The 27,655-nt window shown below is 41.5% G+C and overlaps 1 protein-coding gene across 3 annotated transcripts in view; it reads left to right on the top strand.

Moving 5' to 3' along the window:
• Nucleotides 1–5,917: 5,917 nt before the first annotated feature.
• RHBDL2 (rhomboid like 2) overlaps nucleotides 5,918–27,655 on the top strand; it is a 38,587-nt gene continuing 16,849 nt past the window's right edge. For 2 of the 3 annotated variants that reach the window (XM_036232062.1, XM_016157367.2), the window contains exons 1-3: nucleotides 5,918–6,262; nucleotides 22,532–22,798; nucleotides 25,294–25,442. In XM_036232062.1, coding sequence (XP_036087955.1) covers nucleotides 22,553–22,798; nucleotides 25,294–25,442 — 395 coding nt within the window. In that variant the 5' untranslated portion in view covers nucleotides 5,918–6,262; nucleotides 22,532–22,552. Of the gene's footprint in view, nucleotides 6,263–14,307; nucleotides 14,415–22,531; nucleotides 22,799–25,293; nucleotides 25,443–27,655 lie in introns of those variants that run through there. The other variant, XM_016157368.2, reaches the window with a different exon arrangement.

Raw genomic sequence — 27,655 nt, 5'->3', positions numbered from 1 at the left:
TGTCTAGTAGTGATAACGTTTGAATTTTCTTTACCATGTGAATGTATTACTTATTAAAAAAACCTTTTTTAATGTGTAGCATTCAGAGATTGAATAAGGTGAAATGGGTGGGATATGAGGCAGATAGAGTAGGTCGCTTGCTCAGTGAGCGCACCAACCCCTTCCTATCTTGCCTCTCTATACTGCAGAGACTGGAAAACTAAATTGGATTTCCTAGACCTCCTTCTAGTTAGGTCTCCAGATGTGTTTTAAGTTCGCCAATCAGATCCATGCCAAAGGGGCTTGAATCTGGAACTGAATTAAATGGGGGGAAATGAGGGTTTAGAATGTCACGGTTCTAGAGCCGACAGCTCTGGCAGTAGCTTCCTGTTTCCCAGGTCTTGGCTAAGATGGTGTGTTCTTAGAACCAATAGTTAAGACAATGGATTCCTAATTTCCCAGTTTTCTGTTGTACTGGAAATAACAGTTTTCTTACTGGTAGCTTGATCCTGACCTAAATCAACCCTCATTCAATATCCAGCTCCAAGTACAGGTCATTACGACTTGTGAGTCTTGTTTACAGCAGCCTCTGTGAGGTATACTGGCATCAGTCCAAAGTTGATGCCCCTGGCAGGGGTGGTCTTGAAGGTTAAGGGTGTAATGGACACTGCTGGTTACTTCTTTTGGGCCCCCAGGATTGGAACACCCTGTCCTACATTTAGCAAATTCCCTCAGGTTATATCTGAGATATAGGGCCTATTATCCTCTGCAAAAACTGAAAGTAGTGAGGGCTTCCTTTCCCACATCCCTTGCTAGAGCACTGGCATGTGTCCTGGGCTCTGCCAATCAGGCACAAATACCTCAAAGCTAGCTAGACAAACTGGTTTCAGGAAGTTCAATTCCTGGAAAAGCAGTGACTGCAGGGGTGGTGATGGGTCCAGTATTCAATGCTAGTGGCATCACTGGTATAAGTTGCAAGTCTAGAGCTTCATAGCTGTGGTAGTAGTATCCTTATCACTAGACCAGTTCTGCAACTTTGGCTGTTTCTCATTGTGTAGTCCAGAATATGACTCTTCTCTTCAATCCTCCCACTGATTCTATGAGCTACTTAATACCCTTTGAATATATATATTTTTTTCTGTTTAAAACACCCAGGTTTGGTTTTTGTTACTTGCAGTTAAGAATCCTGGTGCGTACATAGAAAGAAGACAAATCCTCCCACTTGGGTAGGGTTTCTGCCAGCAAGATTTGCAGTTTAAGAAACACACTTTGCATTAACAAAATATGGCAATAAGTGATAGCATATATTCGCTCGTGCTATCATATATTCTACTTCTATTAGTCGGTGTTCTCCAAATGTATACATACATATGCATGACAAATTGGCTCATGTGATTATGGAAGCTGAGAGGCTCCACAATCTGCTGTCTACAAGTTGGAGACCCAGGAGAGCCGGCAATGTAATTTAGCATGAATCCAAAGGACTGAGAACAAGGGTTGCTGATTAAATCCCAGTCCAAAGGTCAAAGAGGACAAGATGAGATGTCCTAACTCAAGCAGGCAGGAAGCAAAAGGGGTGGATTCCTCCTTCCTCCACCTTTTCTTCTATTCAGGCCCTCAATGCACTGGATGAGGCCCGTTCACATTGAAGAAGGCCATCTACTTTACTCATAACTTTTCCCTTGGTTGTACTTTTAAATTCCCTCTTAAATTCATTTCAACATTAAAATTATATTTTATAGGTAATAATAACAATATTTGCTGCTTCTACTTGTTGGGATTTGTTTTCTTGTGTGGTTAGAGTCTTTTTTAAAATTATTTTTATTTTAAATTTGAGTCACATTACTTGAAACTCTGTGGGAATCTTTGAGGCCTGGGTTGAATGGCATTCTTCAAGAGAGAGTTGGAGTTTGCTTCTTCCAGGCACCTATCGGTCCTTACAATCCAGAAACAGTTCAAATTTTCATCTTGGAGTATTTGAGGATACACAGATAAGGTGAGTATGTTGCTAGGTCAACACACATTAGTGGAGGTGTGAGGAGGAGAATTCTCAGGAGAGATAGTTTTTCGTTTGTTTATTTTTTATTTTACCCTGATCCAAGGCTAGGACAAGACAGGCCCACATCCCCACTGTCTCTCTAGTTTGGTAGGGTTTTTTTGTTTGTTTTAGTTTACTCACTGCCCACTGAGGATATTAGTGGTTTGGGGCTTAAGGAATCTCAATCTTGTCTTCAGATTTTATTTCCTGTATTCAGGTTAAAGCTCCCTCACCTCCATGAAAATATAGGTACTAGATCACTAGGGACCCATACATGCCCCCAAGGCAAGTAGGGGTCTCACAATTGCTTACTCCTACAGATTCCTTACCTTCCAGCCAAGATCTGGTATGCATTAAAATTTTTTTCTTTAATTTTATATTTTATCTAGGTTTTTTTTTTTTTAAACTTCCGCTGTACTGGGTTTTCTGTGGATGGTTAGTATGCCTTTTTTCATAAACAGAATCTCTATTTTTAAAATTCATACTAAATCTCAGAAGGAAAGCTAATTTATTGGGAAACATATTTTTCAGTTTTTCTAATACATTTAGGAGAGAATTCATCATTTGGGAAACATTCTTAGGGAGTCTAGAATAATGCAGGTAATTTTATGCAGCCTAAATTATATATGGCACCTGAGACCTCGGAGCTGTCTCAGGTGGTCACTCTGCACACCTCCAGTGATTCATCTATCCTTTTACCACCCACCATGGATTATGATTCAGACAGGGAGCTTGTTGGCTAGAAGCCACAGAGGCATAACTTGATGCTTGCTGGTGGCCAGGGGGCCTTCACCTGCTAAAGGAGGGAATCTTATCAATACTCCCCAGTTCGAAAGTTCAGCAAATATTTATTGTTTCATACTTTGTATCATATTTTGAGCATAACTGCATGGGTACAAAAATGAAACAGAGAAGATTATTGTTCTTAAAGGATTCATGCTGTCGGGGCGTGCCCTTTAGCAGGGAAAGAGAAAGACATAAATAGAGATAATTTAAATACATTGTAGTAGGTGTTATGATGTGAGTAAAATAATAAAAAATATATATTGGTCTCTGCCCCCAGTTCCTGGCACAAAGTCTCTAAAACCCTCATAATTTCCCAAGTGATAAGAGCACTAGGAGCATCCTTTGTTTTAATGAAACAACTCTGAGTGGGCTCCTGGATGGGGCTGGCCACCAGGAAGACCAAGTCATGGTTAGAGCTTAGAATTTTCACCCCCGCCCACTCTCTAGAGAGTGGCTGGAAATGCAGTTAATAATTGATCATGCCCATATAAAAAAGCTTCCATAAAATCCCAGTGGTATGGGATTCCAAGAGCTTTCAGGTTGGTTAACATCCACATACTGGGAGGGTGACACACCTCAACTCCATGGGGACAGAAGCTCCTGTGCTTCCAACCTTCTCAGACTTCGCCCAATGTATCTTCTTGCCCACCTGTTCATCTGTATTCTTTATCATATCCTTTCATAAAGTGGTAAACGTGTTTCCCTGAGTTCCCCAAGAAACTCTAGCCAATTAATTGAACCCCAAGGGAGGGCAACATGGGAACTTACGATTTGTAGTCAAGTTGGACAGAAGTTGTGGGTAACCTGGGGACCTATTACTTGTGATGGCATCTGAAGGGGGAGGCAGTCTTGTGGGACTGAGCCCTTAATCTGTGTGACCTGACACTATTCCAGGTAGATAGTGTCAGAATTGAGTTAAATTGTAAGACACTCAGCTGGTGTCGCAGAGAATTGTTTGGTGGGAAACCCCACTCCCCACTTTTGATGACGTGAAGTGTCAGAAGTGGAGTGTTCTGTGTGGGTAGTGAAGGAGACACAGAGGAGGGAAAGACTGGGTTTTCTCCCAAATAATGTGGTAAGCTCAGAGTGCCGTGGAGATTGGTTTACTCTGCATCTTCACACAAGAACTCTCTTTAGCTCCAAGATTTACTTCTTTTAGTTTCAGCTGTAAAGCAGAGACAAAGTAGGGTCTTCTTATCTCCACTGCAAATTTTTAGGAAAGGGAGAGGAATTGGCCCCCCTGAGTCTAATGTCCTCCTTCTCTAGTCCAATCACTGTGACCAATGTTCCAATAACCGTGGCCAATGTTAATCACAGAATACATTCGAAGTCCCAAGAGATGGTGTGGGTAGGAGCTGTTCTTCGAGAAATGGGGTTGTAGTCGGCTGGAAGGATGTCTGGCCCTTGTCTTTCTGCACCACTCAAATCCTACCACTCTCCTTCCATGTTCTTTGTCTGAGCAGCTAAGAGCTGCTGGAGAAAAAAAAAAAAGCCACACAAATATTTGTAGAAATTTAGATTGAAATATCTAAATGGGTAAAGATCCTTTAGGCCTCATGAGAGATAGGGAGGGATGATGCTAGGTTGGGTAGCAATGTGGAGAATACGGATTTGCTGGCCCTAAAGGGACGTAATCTTGGTGAAGTCAACGTAGTCCAGGGTCAGGTTCTGAATTTTGCAAGCTTAGAAATGTGAGCTTGTCAAGATCTTTGAACTAATGTGATTTGTAGGTACTGATTCACATTAATGAGCTTCCCAAACAACTGACATACGACTCCTAAATAAGAATTTATTAATTTACAAAAAATATTTAGATCAGCCTTCCTCAGATCTGCTTTGCAAATACCTTTTTGAAATCCAACTCAATACCACACCCTGTGCTGGGTGCTTGGGACATAGAGATAAATAAGATACAGGCTTTGCTCTCTAAGTGCTTCCTAACTTATGTGCATTGGGTATGGGGAGACCCCTTCGCTTTCTGAAATTATAGAACTGGGAAAGAAAAATCACAATTAGGAAGCAGCTTGTTGAGGATGGAATAGAACAAAGGAGGTCAGTTGCAGGGTCAGAATGGTCAGCTGTATCTCTGACAGCCTGGGTCCAGCTTTACTTGGTGGGGAGAAATAGATACTGGAGTTGACCTGGCACAGCCACCCTCCTCTGTGCAGTTCTGTGACCAAGAACTGCCAATATCTCATGTGCTCTTTGCACTTCCATGACTGTCCATAGCCCTTTTGAGCAGGGGTCAAGAAGAACTCTGCCTTCTTTCAGGAGACATTTTCCATCTTATGTAAAAGTTTAATCTCCAGTCTTGGGGGTCAAATGGTGTTGGTGGCATTCACCTTGGGTCTCAACCATTTTGCATTGACCTGGCTGTGGTATCACCCGAGACAAGACTTGCTTTTCTTACTTTCTCACTTTCTGGGGGGCCTCTCACTCCTGCCTCCTTGTGGATCTGATTGGGTTCTGGTCACCCCTCTGTGAACCTCTATATTACTTTGGTCGTTTTCCTCTCCTCCTAGCTGTTTCTCCAATATTGACCATTTCCTTCAATCTTCCACTCAACCTTGATCCCTCCGACTCCTAGTAGGTGACCTTACCACCTACTTTAGTTAGAAAATAAGGATGGGGTGCACTGCCCTGATATGTAGGTATGAGCTCCCCACAAAATACCTCAGCTGCCCCTCTCTGCTGCTCAGTCATCTCCCAGCGTCCTGCCCTCCTTCAGCCTACTCGTTTTGTCCCCTCCAGTTCTCATTTACTTTTAAAGCACCTCAGTCGTACCTATGGCAGATAGTATGCCTGGTGCTATGGACTGAACTGTGTCCCTTACAGCCCCAATCTGTATGTTGAAGCCCTAATCCCCAATGCAATGGTATTTAGAGATGATGCCTTTGGGAGATAATTAGGTCATGAGAGGGTAAACTCTTCCCATACTCACTAAGCCCCACAGTGCCATCCTCTGAGCATCGATTGCATCTGGCTTCCCTCCAGAGCACAACCAGATGCATAGTGATAGAGACCACCCTGCTAAGGTCTTTCCCCAGAGAGCTGAGAACAGAAGGCAGAAGACCCAGACATAGAGCAGGAGGGTAGGACTTGGAGGAGGAATGGAGTTCCATGCCTCCACTACGGAGAAACAGCAGAGAGGCTGTCACAGGCTCCCTGGCTCAGGGCCAGGCAGGCGGAGGGGGAGGACTCATTCATCCAGGGCCAGCCCAGGAGTGAGACTGCCAGGGCTGGCCTGCCCGGCTCTGCTCAAGGCTGGGAGGGGATTTCCTCAGGCTCCCTCCCCAAGTGCAGCCTGCTGGGAACCTGTCCGGCACATTTATTTCTGGGAGGGGCCAAGGAGCGCCTGTCTGGGGCGGGAAGTAGAGGCAGCCCCCTGGCCCAGGAAGCCTGGAAGGAGGAGAGCAGCCGGTCCTGTCTGGGACGTCCTTGGCCTCCAGAGAGAAGGAAGTAAGCTGCGGGAGCTGAGAGTGGGTGGAGGGGGTCCCCTTTGGGGACAAGGGAGTTTGTGGCAGGAAGCATGGGGGCAGGAAGGGAGGCAGTCTGAGGGCTAGTTCGGGAAGGAGACTGACTCGTAGGGTGCTTCCTTGGCAACCTCCCTTTTGAGGTAGCTAGCCTTGAGAAGTGGCCATTTGGGATCTAGTAACTTTCTTTTTAAAGTTGGCAAAATGTTAGTCCACGAGTCCGGGGGCTGTTTTTTAGCTTCTCCCCAGGAACAAGGTGGGGGACCGGGTAATGCTCTTTCGCTTCCTGGCCCTGGTCTTCTTTTCCCTTCATCACATTCTCCCCAGTAAGCGGCCCCCCAACTCCTGCCTCCCAGTGTTGTCTCCCCTCCAACTGAGCTCGGTCCTGGTTCTCCTGTGCTGCTTGTTTTCTGCCCCTATCCAGCGCACTGGAGACCACAGCCAGGGAAGACAGTCTCTGCTTTCTTCCTGCATTTCGCCTCCCCAGGGTTATTTATTTCCTCCTTCCTGGTAGGGCGCATATGAAGGATATCATTCATTCATTCATTCATTTGTTATTATCCATTTGTTTATTCATCATTGTTTGAACATGTATCTGGATTTTCTGGGGGTAGGGTAACACGCAATTTCTGTTCTCCCTGGGAATAAGAAAACGGAAACTTATTTCACAAATGTTTAATAATCATCTGTAAGTTGATGGGCGATGTGGCATCAAGGAAAATTTTTTTAGTCACAGAGACACTTGGTTTCACATCCCATCTCTCCTGTTCTCTTCCTGAGCCTCGGTTTCCTCATCTGCAAGGTGGTATTATCATGAAGATTCCATGAGACGATGCATGTCAATATCAAGCCAGCACATAGTGGGGCCTCAATACGCATCTGTGCTCTTCCCTTCTTCTTTGGCCCCCTTCCTACTGCGTCTCTCCTTAACCACCTCCCTTAGGCTTATAAAGATATGTAAGGCAGCCCCTGGCCTTGACTTAGGTAGATTTGTAAACACAGAACTGCGTTGTGAAGAAACAGAGGCCAAGAAGGGGTGGGGGTGAGACTCAATGAGGAAGGAGCCTCCTGGGAGTATGAAGTAGAGATCACGGCCGGGACCTGGAGCTGGAGGGAGATGTTGTCCCGTGCAGGCTGTACTATTGTGTTTCTAAATCGGTACACTCACACTAAGCAAATGATGGGAACTGCCAGGTCCAAAAAACAGCTCTGCTTTTAAATACATTATTTTATTTAATCATAGCCCTGTTATATTATTATCCTCATTTTAAAAATGAGGAAATGAAGATACACACAGGTTAAAGGATTTGCCTAAGGTCACATGGCTAATAATTTTCTCTATATCAGAAAGAACAAAAGGACATCATAAATCCCCAACTTCCTAGACACTGGCTTCGTACTTCCTGTACATCCTTGCTCTGGCATGCTTCGTCCGAGTGGGGAGGAGCACATTCTTTCTCTGATTCATTAATTCATTTACTCATTCATACATTATTTATTCAATCAAGCGCTCTGTTGGTCCCAAGAGGGCAGGGACAGTGTCTATTGGTTCACAGTTGTATAACCAGCAACTTGTATGTCCTTGGTATAAAAATGTTTGAGGAATCCTTTGTGAGTTAATGAATCCAGCAAATATTTTAGATGCATGGGCTCCATAATAGGGATCTGAAGATGAATAAAACAGGAGTCCTATTCTCAGGGTGCTCACAGCCTTTGTGGAGGAGACGGTGGTAATACAAAGATGACAATAGTAACTTAGACAGGAACAGAGGTTGCTGAGGGTACTAAGAGGGGCATTTAATTCTACCATGTCTGCTTTGTTCTCCACTGTATCTAGTGCCCAGTGCAGGCATATGGTAGATGCTCAATGCAGCTTTGCAGAGGAGGTGTTCAGGACAGATCCTTGAAGAGGGTGTTAGGACTTCACCAGGAGAACAAATTGGGGAAGGGAGGTATTCTAGTAGAGGGAGGTGCGTGAAAAGGCCTAGTGAAGGGAGAGAGCTAGAATTGCTTGGGGGCTCAGTATGGCTGAAGTATAGGATGTATATGGAGGCATGGCAAGAAATGAGACTGGGTAAATAGGAAAGGCTCACGTCGTGAGGTCCGTATGTGCCTTGCTTTGGAACCTAGATATTTTATCAAGGGCATCTGATAGCTATTGGAGGGATTTAGCAAAGGGAGAATATCTGATTTGTATTTCAGAAATGTGGTTGATGCATAGGAGGAGATGACACCAAGGTCTCCAGGCCTGATGGGGTCCCTATCTGTCTGAGGAAATAATCCTTCCTTTTGAGGACTTCCAGATGGTTCATGAAGGGCCTCCTGACTTGTCCTGTGTCCTGATCTTTGGGTGTTTGTCCTCAGCTATATGCTGGGTTGCAGCTAATCTAGTCTCCTAATAAAAGTACTAAAATTTATGAATGATTTACATTTGTATAATCTGGAGCAAATTCAGGGATATATTACTTACTAATCTGCAATTCTCGTACTTTCTTAAGTTCAAAAGAAAGAGATGGAGTTTTAGATGGGACACCAGAAATTACACCAAGCTCCGAATGTGCCAGGGAATTTGTGTCGAATATACCAGTGGCCCTGGATCTGGGGGAATGTGGACATGGATAGCTTTAGGGGAATCAGTTTCTAGATTGTCAAATTCCACAGGTATTCTTTCCTGAAAGTGATCTGCTTCTCTGGATTTTTTTAAAGTTCTCCTTTTCAACTCTGCTCTCTTTACTAGATCCTCTCTGAATCTTTCTATGGTACGTTTCTTGGGGATTGTTTAATGCTAATTATGTGCCTGGCACTGTCCTAAAGGTTATATAGCATAATAAACTTGTTTAATACTCATATCAGATCTATAAAGTAAATACTTATGCTGTTTTTACAGATGAGGTTACCAAGGCACCGAGAGGTTTATTTAATAAGTTGCCCAAGGTCACAGAGCTATTATGTGGCAAAATCAGGACCTGATTTCTGTGCCTTTCCTCTGTAATGTGTGCTCTTAACCATCATGCTACTCTACCTCAAACAAAAGTGCTCTAGCTCTTTATCTATGTATTATGAAATTAGAACTGTGGGATTTGAGCTCGTTGTCATGGGGATGCAAATGAACTCATTTATAGAAATTTTTAGAAATGAAGGTAGATTTTCTTACAGACAGAAATATTCTGGTTCAGTTGATTGGTTTAATAGTGAGGACTGCCTTTGACAACTGGGTTTTATGGTAGACAGTTTTGTGGATCAAAGAGGAGCCATATTCTAAATTTGACAAGCTCAGGAGAGGCCAGCATGGGTGACCCTACAAACTCAGAGATCGAAAGTAACTACATAGGATGGTTTAAGCATAAAAATTTTTAATGAAAAGCAGGCTGTGACATATAGTCATATTTTAGGCCTGTAGCTTTGTTGACAAAAGTAAATTTTCACTTTAAGTAAGCTTATCTATTATCTTTTTGCATCTAAGATAACACATCTTTGAAATGTCATCACACTCTCTTTTTCCAGATCCCTCAGGACATGCCCATTGCATTAGAGCATCTGTTCCCAACCTTTTTGACACCAGGGACTGGTGCTCCTATGAGCATCTAATGCCTGATGATCTGAGGTGGAGCTAAGGCAGTGATGCTAATGCTGGGAAGCAGCTGCAAATACAGATGAAGCTTTGCTTGCTTGCCTGCTACTCATCTCTGGCTGTGTGGATGGTTCCTAATAGGCCATGGACCAGTACTGGTCCAGGGATTGGGGACCCCTGCACTAGAGCATGAGACCACAAAACCCCTCATTGTTATATTTTGTTACCTTCATACCATTTTTATGTCCAAATGTTAATTATTAATTATCCTGTGCCCACCACTGTAAAAGAAGTACGTATCTATTTTCCTTTTTATCCAGTCTTATAGATTTTACCCCACTTTGCTTTTTCCCACCTCCTTAATCTATAACCAATGGACTTTATGTAACCCCCTTTATGTCTCTTCCTTTGATTCTAATATATAAAATAAGGTGCAAAATTGCCATTTTCTGGAGCACTTCCTCAATCCATTGAGATTTTGCTTCCCAGCAATTGTCAGTTTGGCTCAGATAAACTCCTAAAAATCCCCTATAGGTTTGGATTTTTCTTACATTGACAATTTCCATAAACTGAAAAACTAAATCTTAGCTCCCAAGTTTGGGTGAAAATATATCTAAAGCATGTCTCTAATAAAGATTGTGCCAGCAAATTCTGCCTTGGGATGAATTTTAACTTGAGAAAAATAATTTCAGTCATTAACTTAAAAACGTATGAGAGGGTCATAGCTTTTTCAAAATTCTTACGGGGATTCATGAACAAAAAAGTGAAGACTTCTAGTATATGGCACACATAACCTCCCTGGCTGTATGTATCTTGGTGGGGATGAGGATTCTGATCAGGTGAGGTGAAGTGGCTCATCCATAGGTGAGCAGGGGCAGAATTGGAGCAACAAGCAGAGTTTTCTGACTGCCACGATTTTAGTGTTCTTTCTATTACTCTACGCTTCCATCTTCTTTCCTTCTTCATTTACATGATGGTTTATTAGGAAAGACTTCCTAAGGTGTTATTTGTTACGAAGGAGCTGGCCTCATGTATATGTGTTGGTGCATGTGAGGGACAGAGGAGAAGGAGTTAGGTAGAGGGAATGGCAAGTGCAAAGACCATGAGCCTGGACAGAGTGGTATGTTCCTGGGACAGAAAGAAGGCTCTGTGGTATGCAGCATAGAGATATTGGGTGAGACTGGTAGGATTCCACAAAGAAGCAGGAACCAGGTCACGCAAGTCCTTATCAGCAATGGTAAGGATACCGTTTTTATCTTGAAGATGATGGGTAACCAGTGAAGAATTTTAATCAGAGAGTCATATATTCTGATTTATAGTGTGTTTTGTTTTGTTTTGGAGGGGGGCAGGAGTGGAAACAGATGGAGACTAATTGGGAGTCTATTTCAGGTGAGACATCTGCATCTACTTTATGGAGGGACATGAAGATGAACAGTGTTTGTGGGAAAGCAGAATGGCATGGGATGTCATTCTATCTTCTATCTCTGAGGACGTGTGTTGGTAGCTGTGGCTGTATAACAAGCCACCTCAAAACTTAGTAGTCTAAATCAACAACCATTTAATTTTGTCATAATTCTTTTCAGTTCTTCTGCTCTATGTGGTGTCAGCTGGGGTCATTCACTTGGTTGTTTCTGACTTACGATGGGTCACCTTAATGATTTTTCGACTTTACGATGGTGGGAAAGTGATATGCACTCAGTAAAAACTGTACTTTGAATTCTGATCTTTTCCTGGGCTAATGATATGCAGTACAGTGTTCTCTTGTTATCCTGGGTGGTGGCAGTGAGATGATTTTGCCGAACTGAAGGCTAATTAATGTAAGTGTCGTGAGCACACTTAAAGCAGGCTAGGCTAAGCTATGACATTCAGTAAGTTAGGTGTATCAAATCCATTTTCAATTTACTATATTTTCAACTTACAATGGGTTTGTCAGATGTAACCCTATCATAAGTCAAGGAACATCTGTATTCAGTTAGTGGATGAGCTGGGTTGGAAAATCCAAGAAGGCTTCATTCATAGGTCTGGCATCTTGGTGGTCTTCTATGCGGCCTCTCTCTCCATGTGAATAGCTTGGACTTCCTCATAGCAAAGTAGCCTCAAATAGTCAACCCTCTGATACGTGTCAGACTTCACAAAGGGAGGAGAATTCTAAGAAGAACAAAAGTGGGGGCTGAGATCTCTTGAGGCCTGGCCTTGAGAGGTACCCAGCACTACTTCTGCCATGTATCATTGGTCAAAACTAGTCATAAGGCTGGCCTAATTGTAAGGAGGGGAGGGACAAACCCATCTTTTAGTGGGAGGAATGGCAAATAACATGCTCCCTCTTTAATCTACAACACTGTGCTTCTGGGAACTGAGTAACCATAACCACTCTGATGATGCTGACCCATTTTAAAATCTAAATTGCAGTAATCTATGTTGAAACAATTTGTAGGTCTTTATTTCTCACTGGATAGAGAGAGCCTGGGGAACAGGAGGTGGCTGGGTTTTTTTTTTTTTTTTTTTTTTTTTTTTTTTTTTTTTTTGCTTTTTTTCTTGTGTTTCCAGAGCCTAACACATACAAGGCATTCAGAAAATGCTTGTCCAATGAATGCACACATCGTGTAAGAATTCATTGGTTATCAAACTGGGGTGTACACAAGAATCCCCTGAAGAGCTGTTAAAAAGATTCCTGGGCAAGACCCCAGAGCAGACTCTCTGAATTCAGATCTCTAGGGGAGGACTTTTTAGTTTTGGCTGCACATTAAAAAATACTGATACCCAGGCCCTAGCTCCAGAGACTCTGATTCCATTGATCTAGGGTGATCTCAGATGTCAATACTTTTTTACAGTGTTTTCAGACAATTCTGATGTGTATCCAGGGTTAAGAACCACTGCCCTAAGATTAAAACCAACTGTCTTTGCCTGACATCCCAAGATGATTTTGATATAGGTGGTCTATGATATGGTGACTAACTATCCTTAGTTTGTCCAGAACTGTCCTAATTTTAACACCCCAAGTTCCACATCCCAAAAAATCCTTAGTTCCATGCAAACTGGCACAGTTGGTCATGATCAATGGACCACTATTTAAGAAACACTGTAGATAAGGCAGTGAAAGAGTTTTGAAAAAACACCTACAAATATCTAATGAAAGCAATGATTCTGTCTCCTTACTGAAGGGACTAACGTTGTGTCATAATATGCTATCAAGTCAAGTTCTGGAATTAAGGAGGAGATGGCTCAGGGTCAGGGTTTTCCTTCAGCCCTGTGTTCTTGTGTCGTAGGTCTGTTCACAAAGTTAAATAGTGTGTCCATCTTTGAGAATTCTTCTGGACTGTATTCCTCAGTGTACATGAGTCAGCTTTGAAAGCCCAACTGCAATCAACAAGGAAGATGTGTTGAGGATAGTATGAGATACAGGATGAAGTTCTTTGTCTCCGTACCAGCGTGTGTTATTATTTGTATTTTTCATATTGTAATAGGGTAGTAAAATATAAGTAATATCTTAAATAGCTCCATGGGGAGGCAGTGTGGCATAGTGGAGAGCCCAGGATCTGGCCTCAGAAAAATGGGTTGGTGCCCTAGCTTTGCTGTAACTAGGTATGTAATCATAGGTGCCTCTTTTTGCCTTGGTTGTTCATCTGTAAAACAGGAATAATAATGACGTCTTTGTCCCAAGACAGCTGCGAGGATCCACTAAAATAGTATAAGTGAAAGTGGTTGGGTAGACTGGGAAGAAGAGGTATTGTGATTGTCTTGGAATGGGAGAGACACAAAGAAACTATTGTGCTGAGTGGCCTTGCACATGACCAAGACCCTGGTCCCTCCACCCTGAACCATGGCCACAGTTGTGGGATTCCAAAGAAGCTTTTAATACATTGTGGGCATGCAGAGACCTCAGGGAGCAGAGTGTCCCTACCTGAGTTGCCCTCAAACTTGAGGGCAAGTGTGCTTTGCTTCAGGAAGAAGGAAAACTTTTGGAAAAGAGGGTTTGTGAAGGCATTTTATGTTTTTAGATCTTTTGCCTATTTATTCCAAGTGTATCCTCAAAGATGTAGCAAAAAGAAACAACCACAGCCACTAACCCATAATATTGAAAAGCTGGTTCTTAATTTGTGTAGCTAAAAAAGCACTCTTTCAGGCTATAACCACAGAGATTGCTGTAGGCCTCTGGAACAGGGAATAATGATGGTTTGCAGTGTGATGAAGGAGGCTCTTAATCTTTGTGGCCCAGAAGCCCAATCCCTGGCCTCTCCAATTACCCAGGTTGCCTAGCAACACCACTAAAAGCCTCCCTGCCAGGCCCAGCTGGGCAGCAATTGGGCACACCCAGCACAGCCTGCTGCCCAGCCTCCTGTGTTCCCAGGCCACATCAAGGCTGCACTCAACCTCGGCAGGGGCCCGCCTGGTACTGATAAATGAATGTGGCCAGCTGTTTAAAAAAAACAATTCAGATATTTAGAAACTACTTGTTTGAATGCAGCTAGGAAAGCAGCACAAGCTAATAATCTAAAATTTCTTCTGCCTAAGAGGAGTTGTTTAAGGTGGTGGCCAGTGTTCTCCTGAGTGAGGTGAAGAGCAGAAGGTGAGCCTGACTTAGTACTTTGGGTTCTTAGAGAGGCAAATCCTTCCTTTCTGGGATGCCTGTCTCCATCTTGACTCCCTGTGGCAGACATGGGAGTGGTGGGGATTCCCAGCCCCATCTCCAAGGCTTGATGACCTACCAATTCTTCTATAGCTCTGTTTGGGAACTCCTAGGGTCTAGTTTGGCTCAGTTTGGAGAGTTGGATGAAGAAGTGGGAGAGTAGGGGTAGAGGGAAGAATGGGATGGAAATAATCGAAATCAAGATGTACACTTCTTTAACACTTGGTGTATAGAAATCACAGGGCAGAGGACCATGTGGAGCTTTTGGAGTCAGATGTCCTGGGCTCATCCCTGAGCCCTTCCCTCACTGGCTGCATGACCTTGATCAAATTCTCTGGAGGCCTGAGTTTCTTTATCTATACAATGGGGATATTATCATCCTACCTACAAGGCTGTTATAAAAATTAATGAAAAGAATGCTCATAAAATGTTTAGCAAGGAACTTGGCATAGAGTTAGTGCTCATTATTACAGCAACTCATTATTTCATTTTGTTCTTACAAAATTATTGTAATTTTGTAAGGGAGGGAAGAGCTCTATTTTATAGCTGAGGCAACCGAGGCCTAGTAAATTTAAGTGTGGATCCTGGGAGTAGAACTCAGATCTTTACAGCTCCAAGCACAAGGAACGGTGGTCCTCAAAGACAGGCCACAAGCTCTTTTGTAGCCATTATAACATAATGGTTCCACAGGTCACCGTGGTGTGGGTAAAATTCCTTCCTGCCCACTCCCTCCTCCTTCTCTCTTTCCTTCTTTCCAGTATTCTTTTAAATATGCTTTTTATTTTGGAATAACTTTAGATTTATGGAAAAGTTGCAGAGAGTTTCTGTTTACCCTTTACTCAGATACAAGTGTTTTCTGAACACCTGTGTGCCAGGAAATTTTGGGGCCCAAGAAATACAGCAATAAAACTGCCTTTGTCTTCCATTAGAAGGTGAGAGTATGTGAGATGGAGTGGACCTTGGAGATCCTTAGTTTATGATTCTCAAAGGTGCTGCTGCCTCTACTTCGTTGGTATACTTGTCAGAGATCTACTAAATCTATTAAATTAGTTTCTTCAGGAATGGGGATGAGGAATCTGTATGAAAACAAATGTTGAAAAAGAAGTGCCTGAAGGGAGTCTAAAGCATAGCTGGTTTGGGGAATTAATGGTCTAGTACAGACTGTTAATTGTGCATGCGAGAGAACTGTTGCTCAGAGCTGGGAAAGGATTTGTTCCAGGTCACATAACCAGGAAGTGGCAAAGTCTAGACCAGAAAACAGGTCTACTGGTTCTGTGCTCTCCTTACACTATGTCTCCCAAACACAGAACAGGAAATGAGTTTACTTGTAACGGCAAGACCCCAAATAAAGTTTCAAAGAGCTTCCTGGCTGTTCAGGTGTTAGGTTCTTGGTTGCAAGGGACAGAAACTGATCCTGGCTGATTATATCAGTAAATAAATGTTATTGAAAGGACACTGGGTAGTGAAAGGAAAACTATTTTTCCACTCCTACTCACACTTCTGGCACCAACTGTGAGTTTTCTACAACAAGCAGTTCTGATGCTTAACTGCCCCACAGATTAAGGGCTCAGTCTCACAAGACTGCTGTCTACTTCAGATGCCAAGTGCAAGTCTGGGTTTCCAGCATTTCTGACTATACATATATTGAGAGTTTCTATGCTCCCTTCCTCAGGTTCAATAATTTACTAGAGTGGCTCACACAACTCAGGAGATGACTTACTATTACCAGTTCATTGTAAAGGATATAGCTCAGGCACAGCCAAATAGAAGAGATGCATTAGGGCAAGGTAGGTGGGAAGGGATGTGGAGCTTCCACGCCCTCTCTGGGTATGCCATCCCCCCGGCACCTTGATATGTTCACCAACATGGAAGCTCTCCAGATCTCTTTGTTTAGGGTTTTTATGAAGGTTCCATTACATAGGCACGATTGATTAAATTACTGATGATTGGTGATGAGACTCAATCTTTAGCCCTCTCTCCCTTACCCAGAAGTGGGGACTGAAAGTTCCAACCCCTTAATCACATGGTTGTTTCCTTTGGCAACTGGCTCCCATCTGCCAAAAGTCACTTTGTTAGCATAAACTCTGGTATGGTTGAGAAGGGCTTATTATAAATAACAAAAGATGCTTCTCTCACCCCTATCGCTCAGGAAATTCCAAGGATTTTAGAAGCTCTGTGCCAGGAACTGGTAATGAAAACCAAATATTTATTTCTTAGTGTATCATAATATCACAGGTAGACTATAAAATCACTAGAAGGCTGTGGAAACAAGGTTTGGGAAATAAGCAGACACAAAGGGAGACCCGGCACCTAGAACTATGCACAAATCACATCACAGAGCCAGGTAGGCAAAGACAGCCTCGTTATTGTTGCTGCATGCTCACTGCTGTAGCCATCATCAAGGATACCACTGGCATTGGATGCTGGATGCCACACTGATCCCAATGGCAAAGGCTGCTACTGCTTTACAATGAACTATGTAAAGAATTTTCCCCATCTCCAGCTGTAGTATCAAAAATCCTAAGCAAATCCAGCTGCTGGGTCAAGCTGAAGTCACGTATCTGACTGAGCCTTAGCTCTCTAAGGACCTAGGAAAGTGAGTATTGGTAAATTTTAGCTTCTGTAGTGGGAAGTTGTCCCTGCTGCCCACCAAGATTCACAGGATGAGGAATTCTACAAGAAAACTGACAAATGATCACGACATAGGCATTATCAAAAGAATACACTACTAGTCCTTGACATTTGCAGATTCAAACTTAGAGCTTTCTTATTTCATTAACTACCCTAAGAACCCATTATAAATGAAGGTGACTTGAAAGACTGGCTTTTCCTGTGTCAGTCATTTGCTAGTTAGTGAGCTAGGCCTACTGTTCCACCTTGACATCTTGCATGACTTAACTGTTTATCCTCTGCCAGTGATAGCCTTTATGTAACCTGCATGCAGTGACTAAAATCTTTGTTTCTTGTTGGAGGAATAGAAATGACTCATAAAAAGAAATCACTTGATAGTGCCAGAGATAGAAATGAAAAGAAAGTGACTTTTCTTTTTCTTTTTTGCCCTAAAGAGAAGTTTTGGATAAATTGTCACAGAATAGCAAATTTGGTGGTGTCTAGGATCTCCGATATCAGTAGATCCCCATGTGAGTCATATAGGTACAAGGAAAAGTTCTTGGGCAGTGGTCGTAGTGAGTGCTTCACCCAGTGCAAAAACTGTTCTTTGAGAGAGATTAAACTACCAAAAGATGAAAAGAGACACAACTAAGTTTTCCTTTTCTTTTCTTCTTTGGGACCTCAGGTGCAAAGCGTTGAACATGGTTAATTCTCCTTATACGACAAAATTTTTAAATAACTTTACTTTGGCATTTAAGAATGATTTAGGTTCTAAAACAGAATCACTTAAAACTTTCTTACTCTAATTTACGACATAATTTTGGGAGATGCTATGTGGTATATAGTGAATGAGGACACCTGATTGGTCTTCGGAAAAATCCCTTGCTGATGTTAAGAGTCTCCTCTGTAAATCTCCTTATGAAAATTTATATTTCTATAGTTTTTTTTAAGGGTGGACAGCTATTCTGGGTAAATAGCACAGCCCTGCCCTTCCCAACCCTTGGCCAACACACAGGAGCCATGATTCATAACACAAACAATGCTTCTACCAGATAAGTCAGGAAGTAGGGAAGTTCGTTCCTCTTTTCCTCTTCTGAAGAATACTTGCCGGCCATAAGGGGAAAGAAGGTGTTTGGTTCTTGCTGTGCAGGGAGAACAGCTCCATCTTTAACCAGAAGGCTATGAGTCTTTTCTACAATTCCAACATTCTTTCTAACAAGCTAACCCTGTTGTTCCCTACTAGTAGGATAAGAATATGTCACAGCAATGCTATCCCATTTGTGTGTGTGTGTGTGTGTGTGTGTGTGTGTGTGAGATTTCAACAAAGAGTAGGCAGCCACTTGCTACTGATAAGAGGTAGGAAGTGAAGCAAAACATCAAGCCAATATTAAAGAAAGCTCAAGAAACCTGCATGATCTTTGCTTAGTAAGAAAGTACCCTCAGTGCAGTAAATAATTCCACTCAATGAGTAACACTGTGATGAGAGTGGCCAAATAAATAATTTGATAGCTGTTGATGTTTTTATAACTCTGCAAGGTTGTGATCATGGCTGACTTGCTTTGAGACTCCTGCCCTATTCAATTGGACCTCCAAAAATCCTGGTAATACGAAATTTTCAGACACTCCATCCCAACTTTGACCTAAGAGGCCACATGCACGCAGGGACAAAATTAATGACATGACCTTAGATTAGACTTGCTTTGTGAGGCCTTAGGGAGGGAAACCTCCCACCCACAAGCAGAAGTGCTGGTGAGTGGATTTCAACACAGAGTAAGGAAGAACTACCTAAGAATTAGAACTGTCAGAAAATGCAACCACTTGATTAAAATACATTTGGTTCTTTGTAATTTTTTACTACTCTAATGGTCTATACAAACCTTCTTTGAAATATACCTTGTGTACTTGCTCAAATTCATTTGTAGATTTCTAGAAGTAGTGTGGTTCTATTAAAAGGTAAATGCTTTTTATACTTTATAGATATTGACCAACTGCCTTCCAAAAAGGTTACTTACACTCCATAAACTGCACCTATTTCCACACACCCTCATAAATATGGATCAGGTTATTTCTTTGTTGCCAATCTGGTTGGTCATGTTTTTAAGGTGGTGAACTGTGCTCAGAAATTCAGGGGTGGGAGCAGAAGATAAAAAGGAGTGAGAAAGATGGGGCATGTCAGTGACTAGAAGCAGCACCTGTGAGCATCCAGCACTGGATGCTGAAGACAAGATGAAGCAGGGAGAGGCTCCTGTTCTCAGGGAGCAAGGCACAGAGACAGGTATAGAAGTCAGAGTGTGATAGTGATTGACTGAGAGGTAAAAAGAAAATGCTGCAGTCACTACCAACACACTCATCTGTTACAGCCTAAAGTAGCTGGAACTACACGTGGAATCCCTTTGCTGTACATGCCAAGGAAGAGAGCAGACGGCAGTGAGTCTCGGCGAAACCCAATGGGTCAGATATCTTTGCAGCGCAGAAAATATATTTCACTAAAATATCTAAAATATTGGGTTTGAAGTTATAAATTTCTGGAAATTTCAAAATTGGGAGAAAAGAGAAAATTGAGGGGGAATGTACACCTCATTTTTCTAATGTCTTTTATAGATATAAAGTTGTATTGTTAACAATGTGGAATTTTATTTCTTCATGAAATGAACATATATGGTGTTAAAATTTACAGTATGGTTTATTAATACAATGTGAATCATCCCTAACTGAGCTTATTTTTAAAATGCTTTAATATTTGTGCTTAAAGCTGCTGATCTTAAATCCACACTTTTTTTTTTTTTTGCCAATTATGAGAAGTGACAAAAAGCTAGAAATAATCATCAATCATCCAAGGAAAATTAATAAAATAGTTATGTCTATGGACTTAACATCTGTCCCTGCAAGGCTGGGTGGTGTGAGGATAGAAGATGTGGGGAGGGAAGGAAGAAGCCTTTCAGAAAAGTCGCTGGGGAAAATAAAATGAAAGGAAAATTCTCTTCTTCCCTAGACTTAGACTCTAACCTACTGTAATGTGGAAACTTGCCTGATGAAATACATTTGAAAATGCATTGAATTTGACTTGATTTCCAGTCATCTATCTATCCACACACCCACCTTTCCATTTATAGCCAATCATAACTAACAATTATGGACTGTTTACTATGTGCCAGATACTATTCTAAGTGCTTTTACATGCGTTATCTCAAAAATCTTTTCAATAATGTTCAGGTAAGTGCTATTATTATCCCCACTCTAAAATGGAATCTGAGGATTTCCCAATAGGTTAAACATAGAATTACCACATGACCCAGCAATCCACTCCTACGTATGTGCTCCAAATAATTGAAAACAGTTGTTCAAACAAAACTTATACAGGAATGTTCATAGCCACTCTGTTCAAAGCAGCCAAAAGGTGGCAACAAGCCAATGGCCTTCAAGAGATAAACAGATAAACAAAATGTGGTTTATCTTTCTATACAGTGCAATATTATTCATCCTTAAAAAAGAATGGAATACTGACACGTGCTACAACATGATAAACTTTGAAGACTTTCACTAAGTGAAGGAAGCCAGACACAAAAAGCCATATATTATATAATTCCATTTAAATGAGATAAGCAGGATAGCTCAATCCATAGAGGCAGGAAACAGATTAGTGCTTGCCAGGGGCCGGAGGGAGGAGGAGTGGGTAACAAAGAAGTTCTGGAATTAGATAGTCTTGAAGGTTGCACGACATTGTAAATGTACTTAATGTCAATGAATTGTACAGTTTAAAATTATTAAAATGGTTAATTTTATGTCATGTGTATTTTACAACCATTTAAAAAATTTAATTTGAGGCTCAGAGAATTTAAGTGATCTAAGGTTACAGCTGATCCACTGACGAGCTGTGTTTCAATCTCAGTCATCTGGCCTCACAGGTCATGCTTTAAAAAATAATTATTTTGGGGTCATTTGGGAAGCGTAGATACATTAAACTAAGCTGAAAACATCAGTAGCATTAGATACTATTTATTACGTACACACTGGTGACAAATATTATATTCTATCTAATCTTCGCAATGACCCTGAAAGTTTAATGTTACTGTTTAGTTTTTGTATGTGTGTGGTAAAATACACATAACATAAAATTTACCATTTAACTATTTTTAAGTGTACAGTTCAGGAGAGTTAACTACATCTACATTGAGCGACCATCCCCACCATCCAGCTTTTTTAATCATGGAAACTTTTGATTGTGTAATTTAAGTAGCTTAACCAGGAGTGAAAAAAATAACAGAACCAACCCAAAAGGAGAAGGACAAGACAGACAGCACCATGGCACAGGGAGAGGAAGGGGTGTGTAAATCAGGCCTCACTGTTGTAGACACGGTGCCCAGGATCCTATTATCTGCCTGGTACCACTTAGCACTGTTGTAATTATACAATTATTCATGTAATTTTTTATTGACCTCTGTCTCTTTCATTACATTATAAACATTTTGGGATAGGGATGGTGGCCTGATACATAGTAGGTTTTCAATAGACATTTGTCGAATAAATGTCTGAATGACTGAATGTTGAGGATTGAGTTCAAGGGAATACTGGGTGTAGAAATTAGTAGAAACTCAGCCAAGAGTTTTAGGTGTCAGAGAGTTATGGGGAAGATGGATTTCAGCAAGGGTGCTGATGCTGTACCTGGAGAACCAGTAGGGAATGGCCTCGTTAACTCAAGTGTGCTGCAGAATGGGCAGCAGTGGTGTTTTAGAAAGGATACTGATAATTTCAAAAGAGAAGATGTAAGTTTGAAGTTTATCAAAATTATGTGATTTTTTGGGAGATGGGTAGGAACCTGTCTTTTATCTATAAATGGAGCTACAAATCCCTACTTCCTGGGGTTGCTGTGGGAATCCAATGAGTCAATAGATGTGACTGTCCCCATCATAGTGCCTGATACATAGTAGATGCTTAATAAATGACTTGATTCTGAATCAGAAACCTAGGAGTAGAAGCAAGATGAAACTAAGAGGGGAAAGGAGATTGCTCAGTTAAGCTAGACAAAACTGAGTTCAATTATGCACTATGTATGGTTTGGGTTCTGAGACACACCACCTTCAGGGCAAAACTAATGGTTGATTTGAAAGTCAGTGGCAGAGGGGAAGGAAGGGGTTTACAAGGTAGTGTGGCCACTTCAAGGCTCCAGTCCATCCTCTTGGGTGGTGGCAGTAGATGAAACCAGAATTGACCCCTGGGAGCCCTGTCTCTTGTTTGGAAAGACCCTAGCATTTTGTCACAATTACACACTGGTGATGAGGGTATGGATATTATGAATATTTGGGCACACAGCAGGTCTTCAGTTGCCTTCTATTAACATACAGTAAAGGCTTTGGAAACCAATAATTATGCCAGAAAACTCAGGAAAGAACCATGGCCTGAGGACTATAGGGTCATCTGGTTTTCCCTGATATTCATGTCCCTTTCAGGTGGAGGTAGGACCAAGGACGATGGCTGCTGCTCACGATTTGGAGATGGAAGATATGAATATGAATATGGGTAGAGACATAGAAGGAGAGCTGGAGGAAGAGAAGGAAATGAAAGAGGATGGAAAAGGTAAAGATCCTTACAAGAATAAAAAGGTCCACAGGATTGTCTCAAAGTGGATGCTTCCTGAAAATGTCCGAAGAACATACTTGGAGAGAGCTAACTGCCTCCCACCTCCAGTGTTCATCATCTCCATTAGCATTGCTGAGGTAAACATGCTGGGGGGTGGGCACGAGTGCGAGTACCACTGGGAAACTGCAAATGAACTGGGGTTTAGATCAGATCTAGGTAAGAGACTGAAAAACGTGTAAGAAGAGAGCTCGGGGGTGTAAAGTACAGCACGCACGTTAATTTACTTCACCCTCTCCGGAGTTCCCTCTCCAGGTTTTTCCTATATTCCCAGTTATTTTTAGTCAAAGGTTGAGCTTTATTTTTCAAACAAGTCCCCTGCCCAGCAGTGACTATAATTTCAGAGGCTTCCCTTCATTTTAGCTGGTGGGGGTTTTAGAAACCAAATATTCTTGGGATTGCAAATTGGTTTGATTTCATGAACTGACTTAAATTGGCTGGTGAACCATATGTTTACAAGAGTTATAGGCTGCCTCCAAAACTTAGTGGGGAAAAAATGGGATCCTCTAATGATGTTTACAAGGAGCAGCATGAGTGTGTTTTCAGACTCAGATCTAGTCAGTCCTCTTGTTTTCCCAAAGAGAGTACAAGGCCCAGAGATGTGGAATTACTTGCTCCAGGTCACATACTTAGTGACTGAGCCAAGACTGGGCTTCTCCTGAACCTCATCAAATTTAGCTTTTTCTCCCACACCATGAAGTCTCATAAAGAAATTGGCAGAGGTCTTCAAGGGCATTTGAAAGTCCTTAATGTAATCCTCTTAATTCCCACCAATGCTTCAACTGCGTTGGGCAGGGTTCTTTAGAAGAAACAGAACCAATAGAATGTTTACATACACATCTATCTATCTGTCTGTCTGTCTATCTATCTACCCACCTATCATCTATCTATCTACACGTGTATCGAGAGAGAGGTATTAATTTAAAGAATTGGCTCATGCCATTGTGGAAGCTTGGCAAGTTCAAAATCTACAGGGTGGGCAGGCAGACTGGAGACCTACAGGATAAGAGCTGCAGCTAGGATTTGAAGGCAGTCTACTGGCAAAATTCCCTTTTCTCAGAGGGGATCAGTCTTTGTTCTATTATGGCCTTCAACTGATTGGATAAGGCTCACCCATATTAAGGAGGGTAATTTGTGTTACTCGAAGTCTATGGATTTAAACATTAATCTTCTCTAAAAGTACCTTCACAGAAACATAACTGAGAATTGTGGTCTAGCCAAGTTGACACATAAAATGAATTATCACTGGGATCTAGCCTCTTATGGCTCAGATAAAGATAAGACTAACGTGTAAAGATTCCTGGGAGGAGCTTTTGTCAAGGCTGCTTTGGTTGGAGAGACATAGTTTAAATTTTCTCAAGGGGTTTCCAAATCTGCAACTTGGAAGCCATCAGAATTCTTTCTGCTTTTTTTCAGCATTCTACCTAGTGTTCTCCTTTTAGCCACATGTCCACACCATGTGTCTGTGGTGGTAGTGGAGAAGAATGGGATATGGTCACATGGTACACAACATGATGGCTTAGACAACGAGTGCTATGGACAAGGCAGTTTTCCACGGAAGGATCATGGGGCAGGTGCTGAGATACCTGCCTGTCACAGAAAGAGCAACATTTTTACTAAAAATTATTTTCAATACATTTTTTATTTTGGAATAATTTTAGATTGATAGAAAATCTACAAAGATTGTACAGAGTTCCTGTGCAACCTTCACACAATTTCTCCCACTGTTAATATCTTACATTTCCATAGTACATTTGTCAAAACCAAGAAACTTGCGTTGGTATATTACTATTGAGTAAACTCCAGACTGGATAATTACCGATTTTTCCATTAATATCCTCTTTCTGTCCTCCTGTACCCTCCAATGCAGGATATCACATTGCATTAAGTGCCATGCCTTCCCAGTCTCCTCTAATCTGTGACAATTTCTCAATTTGTCTTGGTTTTTCATGACTTTGCTAGTCTTGAGTAGTACTGGCCAGGTATCCTATAGAATATAAGATTTGTCTGATGTTTTTCTCATGATAAGACTGGAGGTATGGATTTGGCGGAAGAACACCCAAGAGGTGAAATGCCCTTCTCTTCACATTCACATCACATCAGGGAGAAAAGGACACTCCACCTGATGTCCCTGATGACATTAGCCTTCATCACTTGGTTTAGATTGTGTTTGCCAGGTTTCTCCACTGTGAAGTTACTGTATTTCCCTTTCCCTACTCTATTCTTTAGAAGCCAGCAGTGACTTAATTTCATAGTAAGTTGTAAATGAAAGACCAAATGGTGGAGGCAAGAATGATGAGGGCAGTGGGTATTTAGGAGGAAAAAGAGGTTAAGAAAGAATTTTTGCAGTTTGGGCTAGGACTGCTCCTAATCTCTGAAGAAAGTAGGATATAAACACAATTATATGGTCAAATATATGGCAGGGAAATTTAATTCCTGTCATCTTCTGAACACATGCTACAGAGCGTCCCACTTGACAGCTAACCATTTGAAACAAAGGTAGTGCCCTATGGGCTTTAGGAAGGCCTCTTTGCAGAAGGTGTGGTTAATATCCATGTCTGTCTCTCCCTGCCAGCTGGCAGTGTTTATTTACTATGCTGTGTGGAAGCCTCAGAAACAGTGGATCACCTTGGACACAGGCATCTTGGAGAGTCCATTTATCTACAATCCTAAGAAGAGGGAGGAGGCCTGGAGATTTATCTCATATATGCTTGTACATGCTGGGTAAGGAATGACAGTTAAGTCACTGATGTCAGAGGGACTATCAGTAATTGTAACCTTAAACATTTGTTCAGTGCTTTACCATTGATAAGGTACTTTCATGTCCATAATCTTGTTTGATCCTCACAGCCACCCTAGAGGCAGGTGTTACTCCCACCATTTTATGTCTGAGGCTTAAGGGGTGTAGTTACTTGCTTCTTGTCACACTGCTAAGTTGCAGAGAGCTAGGGCCTCACCCCATTAGTGCTGACTCCAAGTCCAGTGTACTTTACGTTGCATTATAACTGCCTAATACTGGTATTTATATAGGGATATTAATGAGAAAAGATCAAATAATTACCAAACCAAAAACACATCCCCTGGTTGTTTGGCATTGTTAAATCTTCCCTTTAAGATATGAAACATCACTCCTCACTCTCTCTGTCCCATCACACACTTAAAAAAATTAATATGTGAATATTTTGATGAATGTATAATACTATTATCCATCTAAAATAATACAAACAATAGGAGATGCAGTGTCTGCCTTTTACTTTTGCTTATAGTTCTTAAATGCTAATAGCCTTTTATGACCTTGCTCAGAATCCACAATTCATCATGTTCACTGCAGACTGTGTGCAACCTGCTGCTGGCCCCACCTCTCTGGTGGATTTCTGGGGTTTCAGATGAAGCCAACTTTATGTGACCTAGCCAGCCCTGAACCTTGAAGGATGACTGTAGCCCATGGCTAAATAGCATTCCATGGCAGGATAGAGGGCTCAGAGGCTTGATAAGTCAGGGACAAAATTGCCCAGTTTTTGTGGACACTTCCGCACTTTGGTTTTCCATTTAACAAGTGTGTTCTAAGCAATTGTGGCTCCTGCACCCAAGGAATTTAAAATTATAAGAGGGGAATGGTTAACTAATAATGCAAGGCAGTATAATATTATAATATACAGTAGTTACTTAATCTCTTTGTGCCTCAGTTTCCACATCTGTAAAATGGAGTAACAGTACCTACCTCATAGGGTTGCTGTGATTAAATCAGACAATAGTTATAATATAATTTTCACAGTGCCTGACACATATTAAGGCACCCAAAAAGAATATGCTAGGCTGTGTAGGACATGTCACATATGGGGTTGCATAAATTAGGAATGCTTTTCGATGCAAGTAATGAAAAAATCTAACAGGCTTAAATAACTGAAGGCCAATTTTTTTTCCTGTGTAAGCAACACACAGGTAGGTAGTTTGTTCACCAGTTTAATGAAGACAGGACTCGAGGTCCTGTGCTGGAACTCCTGCTTTTCTCTTGGCCTTTCTTTCATGGTTGCAAGTTGGCTGCTGTGATGTAGCTAACCCTACCGAAGAGAGGTTAGGAAAGTTAGTATTAGCTCTTCTAGACTCACTAGAGGAGGTAGATAAAGGATAAAGAAAAGGATGTTGGATTAGCTACAGTAACATGAACAGAAAGAGGGAAAGATCAGAATTGGGATAGCTTCACAGATGACATAAATTTAGGTTGGACCTTGAAGGGTGAATAAAATTTAGATGAAAAAATTAGTATTTCTATTTCAGGTATCTGATAGGATCTTTTCTCTCTGCTACTTCTGCTCTGGATATTTATCAGCAGAAAGAGTGCTTGGGGGGATTCTTTGGGATTTTTGTGCCATTGGTCACCTCGTCTTCAATCTGTTCCCAGAGGACAGGATGGGATGGATGACTTTCTTTGACCTTGTTTGCTATCACAAAGTGCACATATTTCCAAATCTCCTTTATGCTTGAGGTCTCCATAAGACTAGTATAACTGTCCTTGCTAGACTATTCTTTGATAAATTACATGTTACCTCTCCTATGTCTGTGAAGATGGCTTGGACAGAGTTGTGGCTGGGTGCGCACATGGCCATAAGGGTAAGTAATCTGTTCTGCCAGGTACACACAGGGAACCTCTTTAGTGATCTGCTGGATATTTCTTAAGTAAATGAAAACGTAAAACAATACAAAATCTGCTGCACTTGGTGGAAGATCCAACAATTACTTAGTTTTTTAACTTTTTGGTTTAACCTGAAATCTCTTAAAAAAAAAAAAAGCATTGTGTTACATAGCAACTAAATTGAGGATTACTCTAATGGGGGAATTTATCATATGACATTCAGAGATTCCCCAGAGATTCTTGTGGGGTGTGACAAGCAAAATAATATGAATTTTATTTTAAAATATTTTTACCTATTTAAAAA

Source organism: Rousettus aegyptiacus, unplaced genomic scaffold, assembly GCF_014176215.1.
Source record: "Rousettus aegyptiacus isolate mRouAeg1 unplaced genomic scaffold, mRouAeg1.p scaffold_m13_p_1, whole genome shotgun sequence".
Taxonomy (NCBI): Eukaryota; Metazoa; Chordata; class Mammalia; order Chiroptera; family Pteropodidae; genus Rousettus; species Rousettus aegyptiacus.
This window is presented reverse-complemented; position numbering and strand designations above follow the sequence as displayed.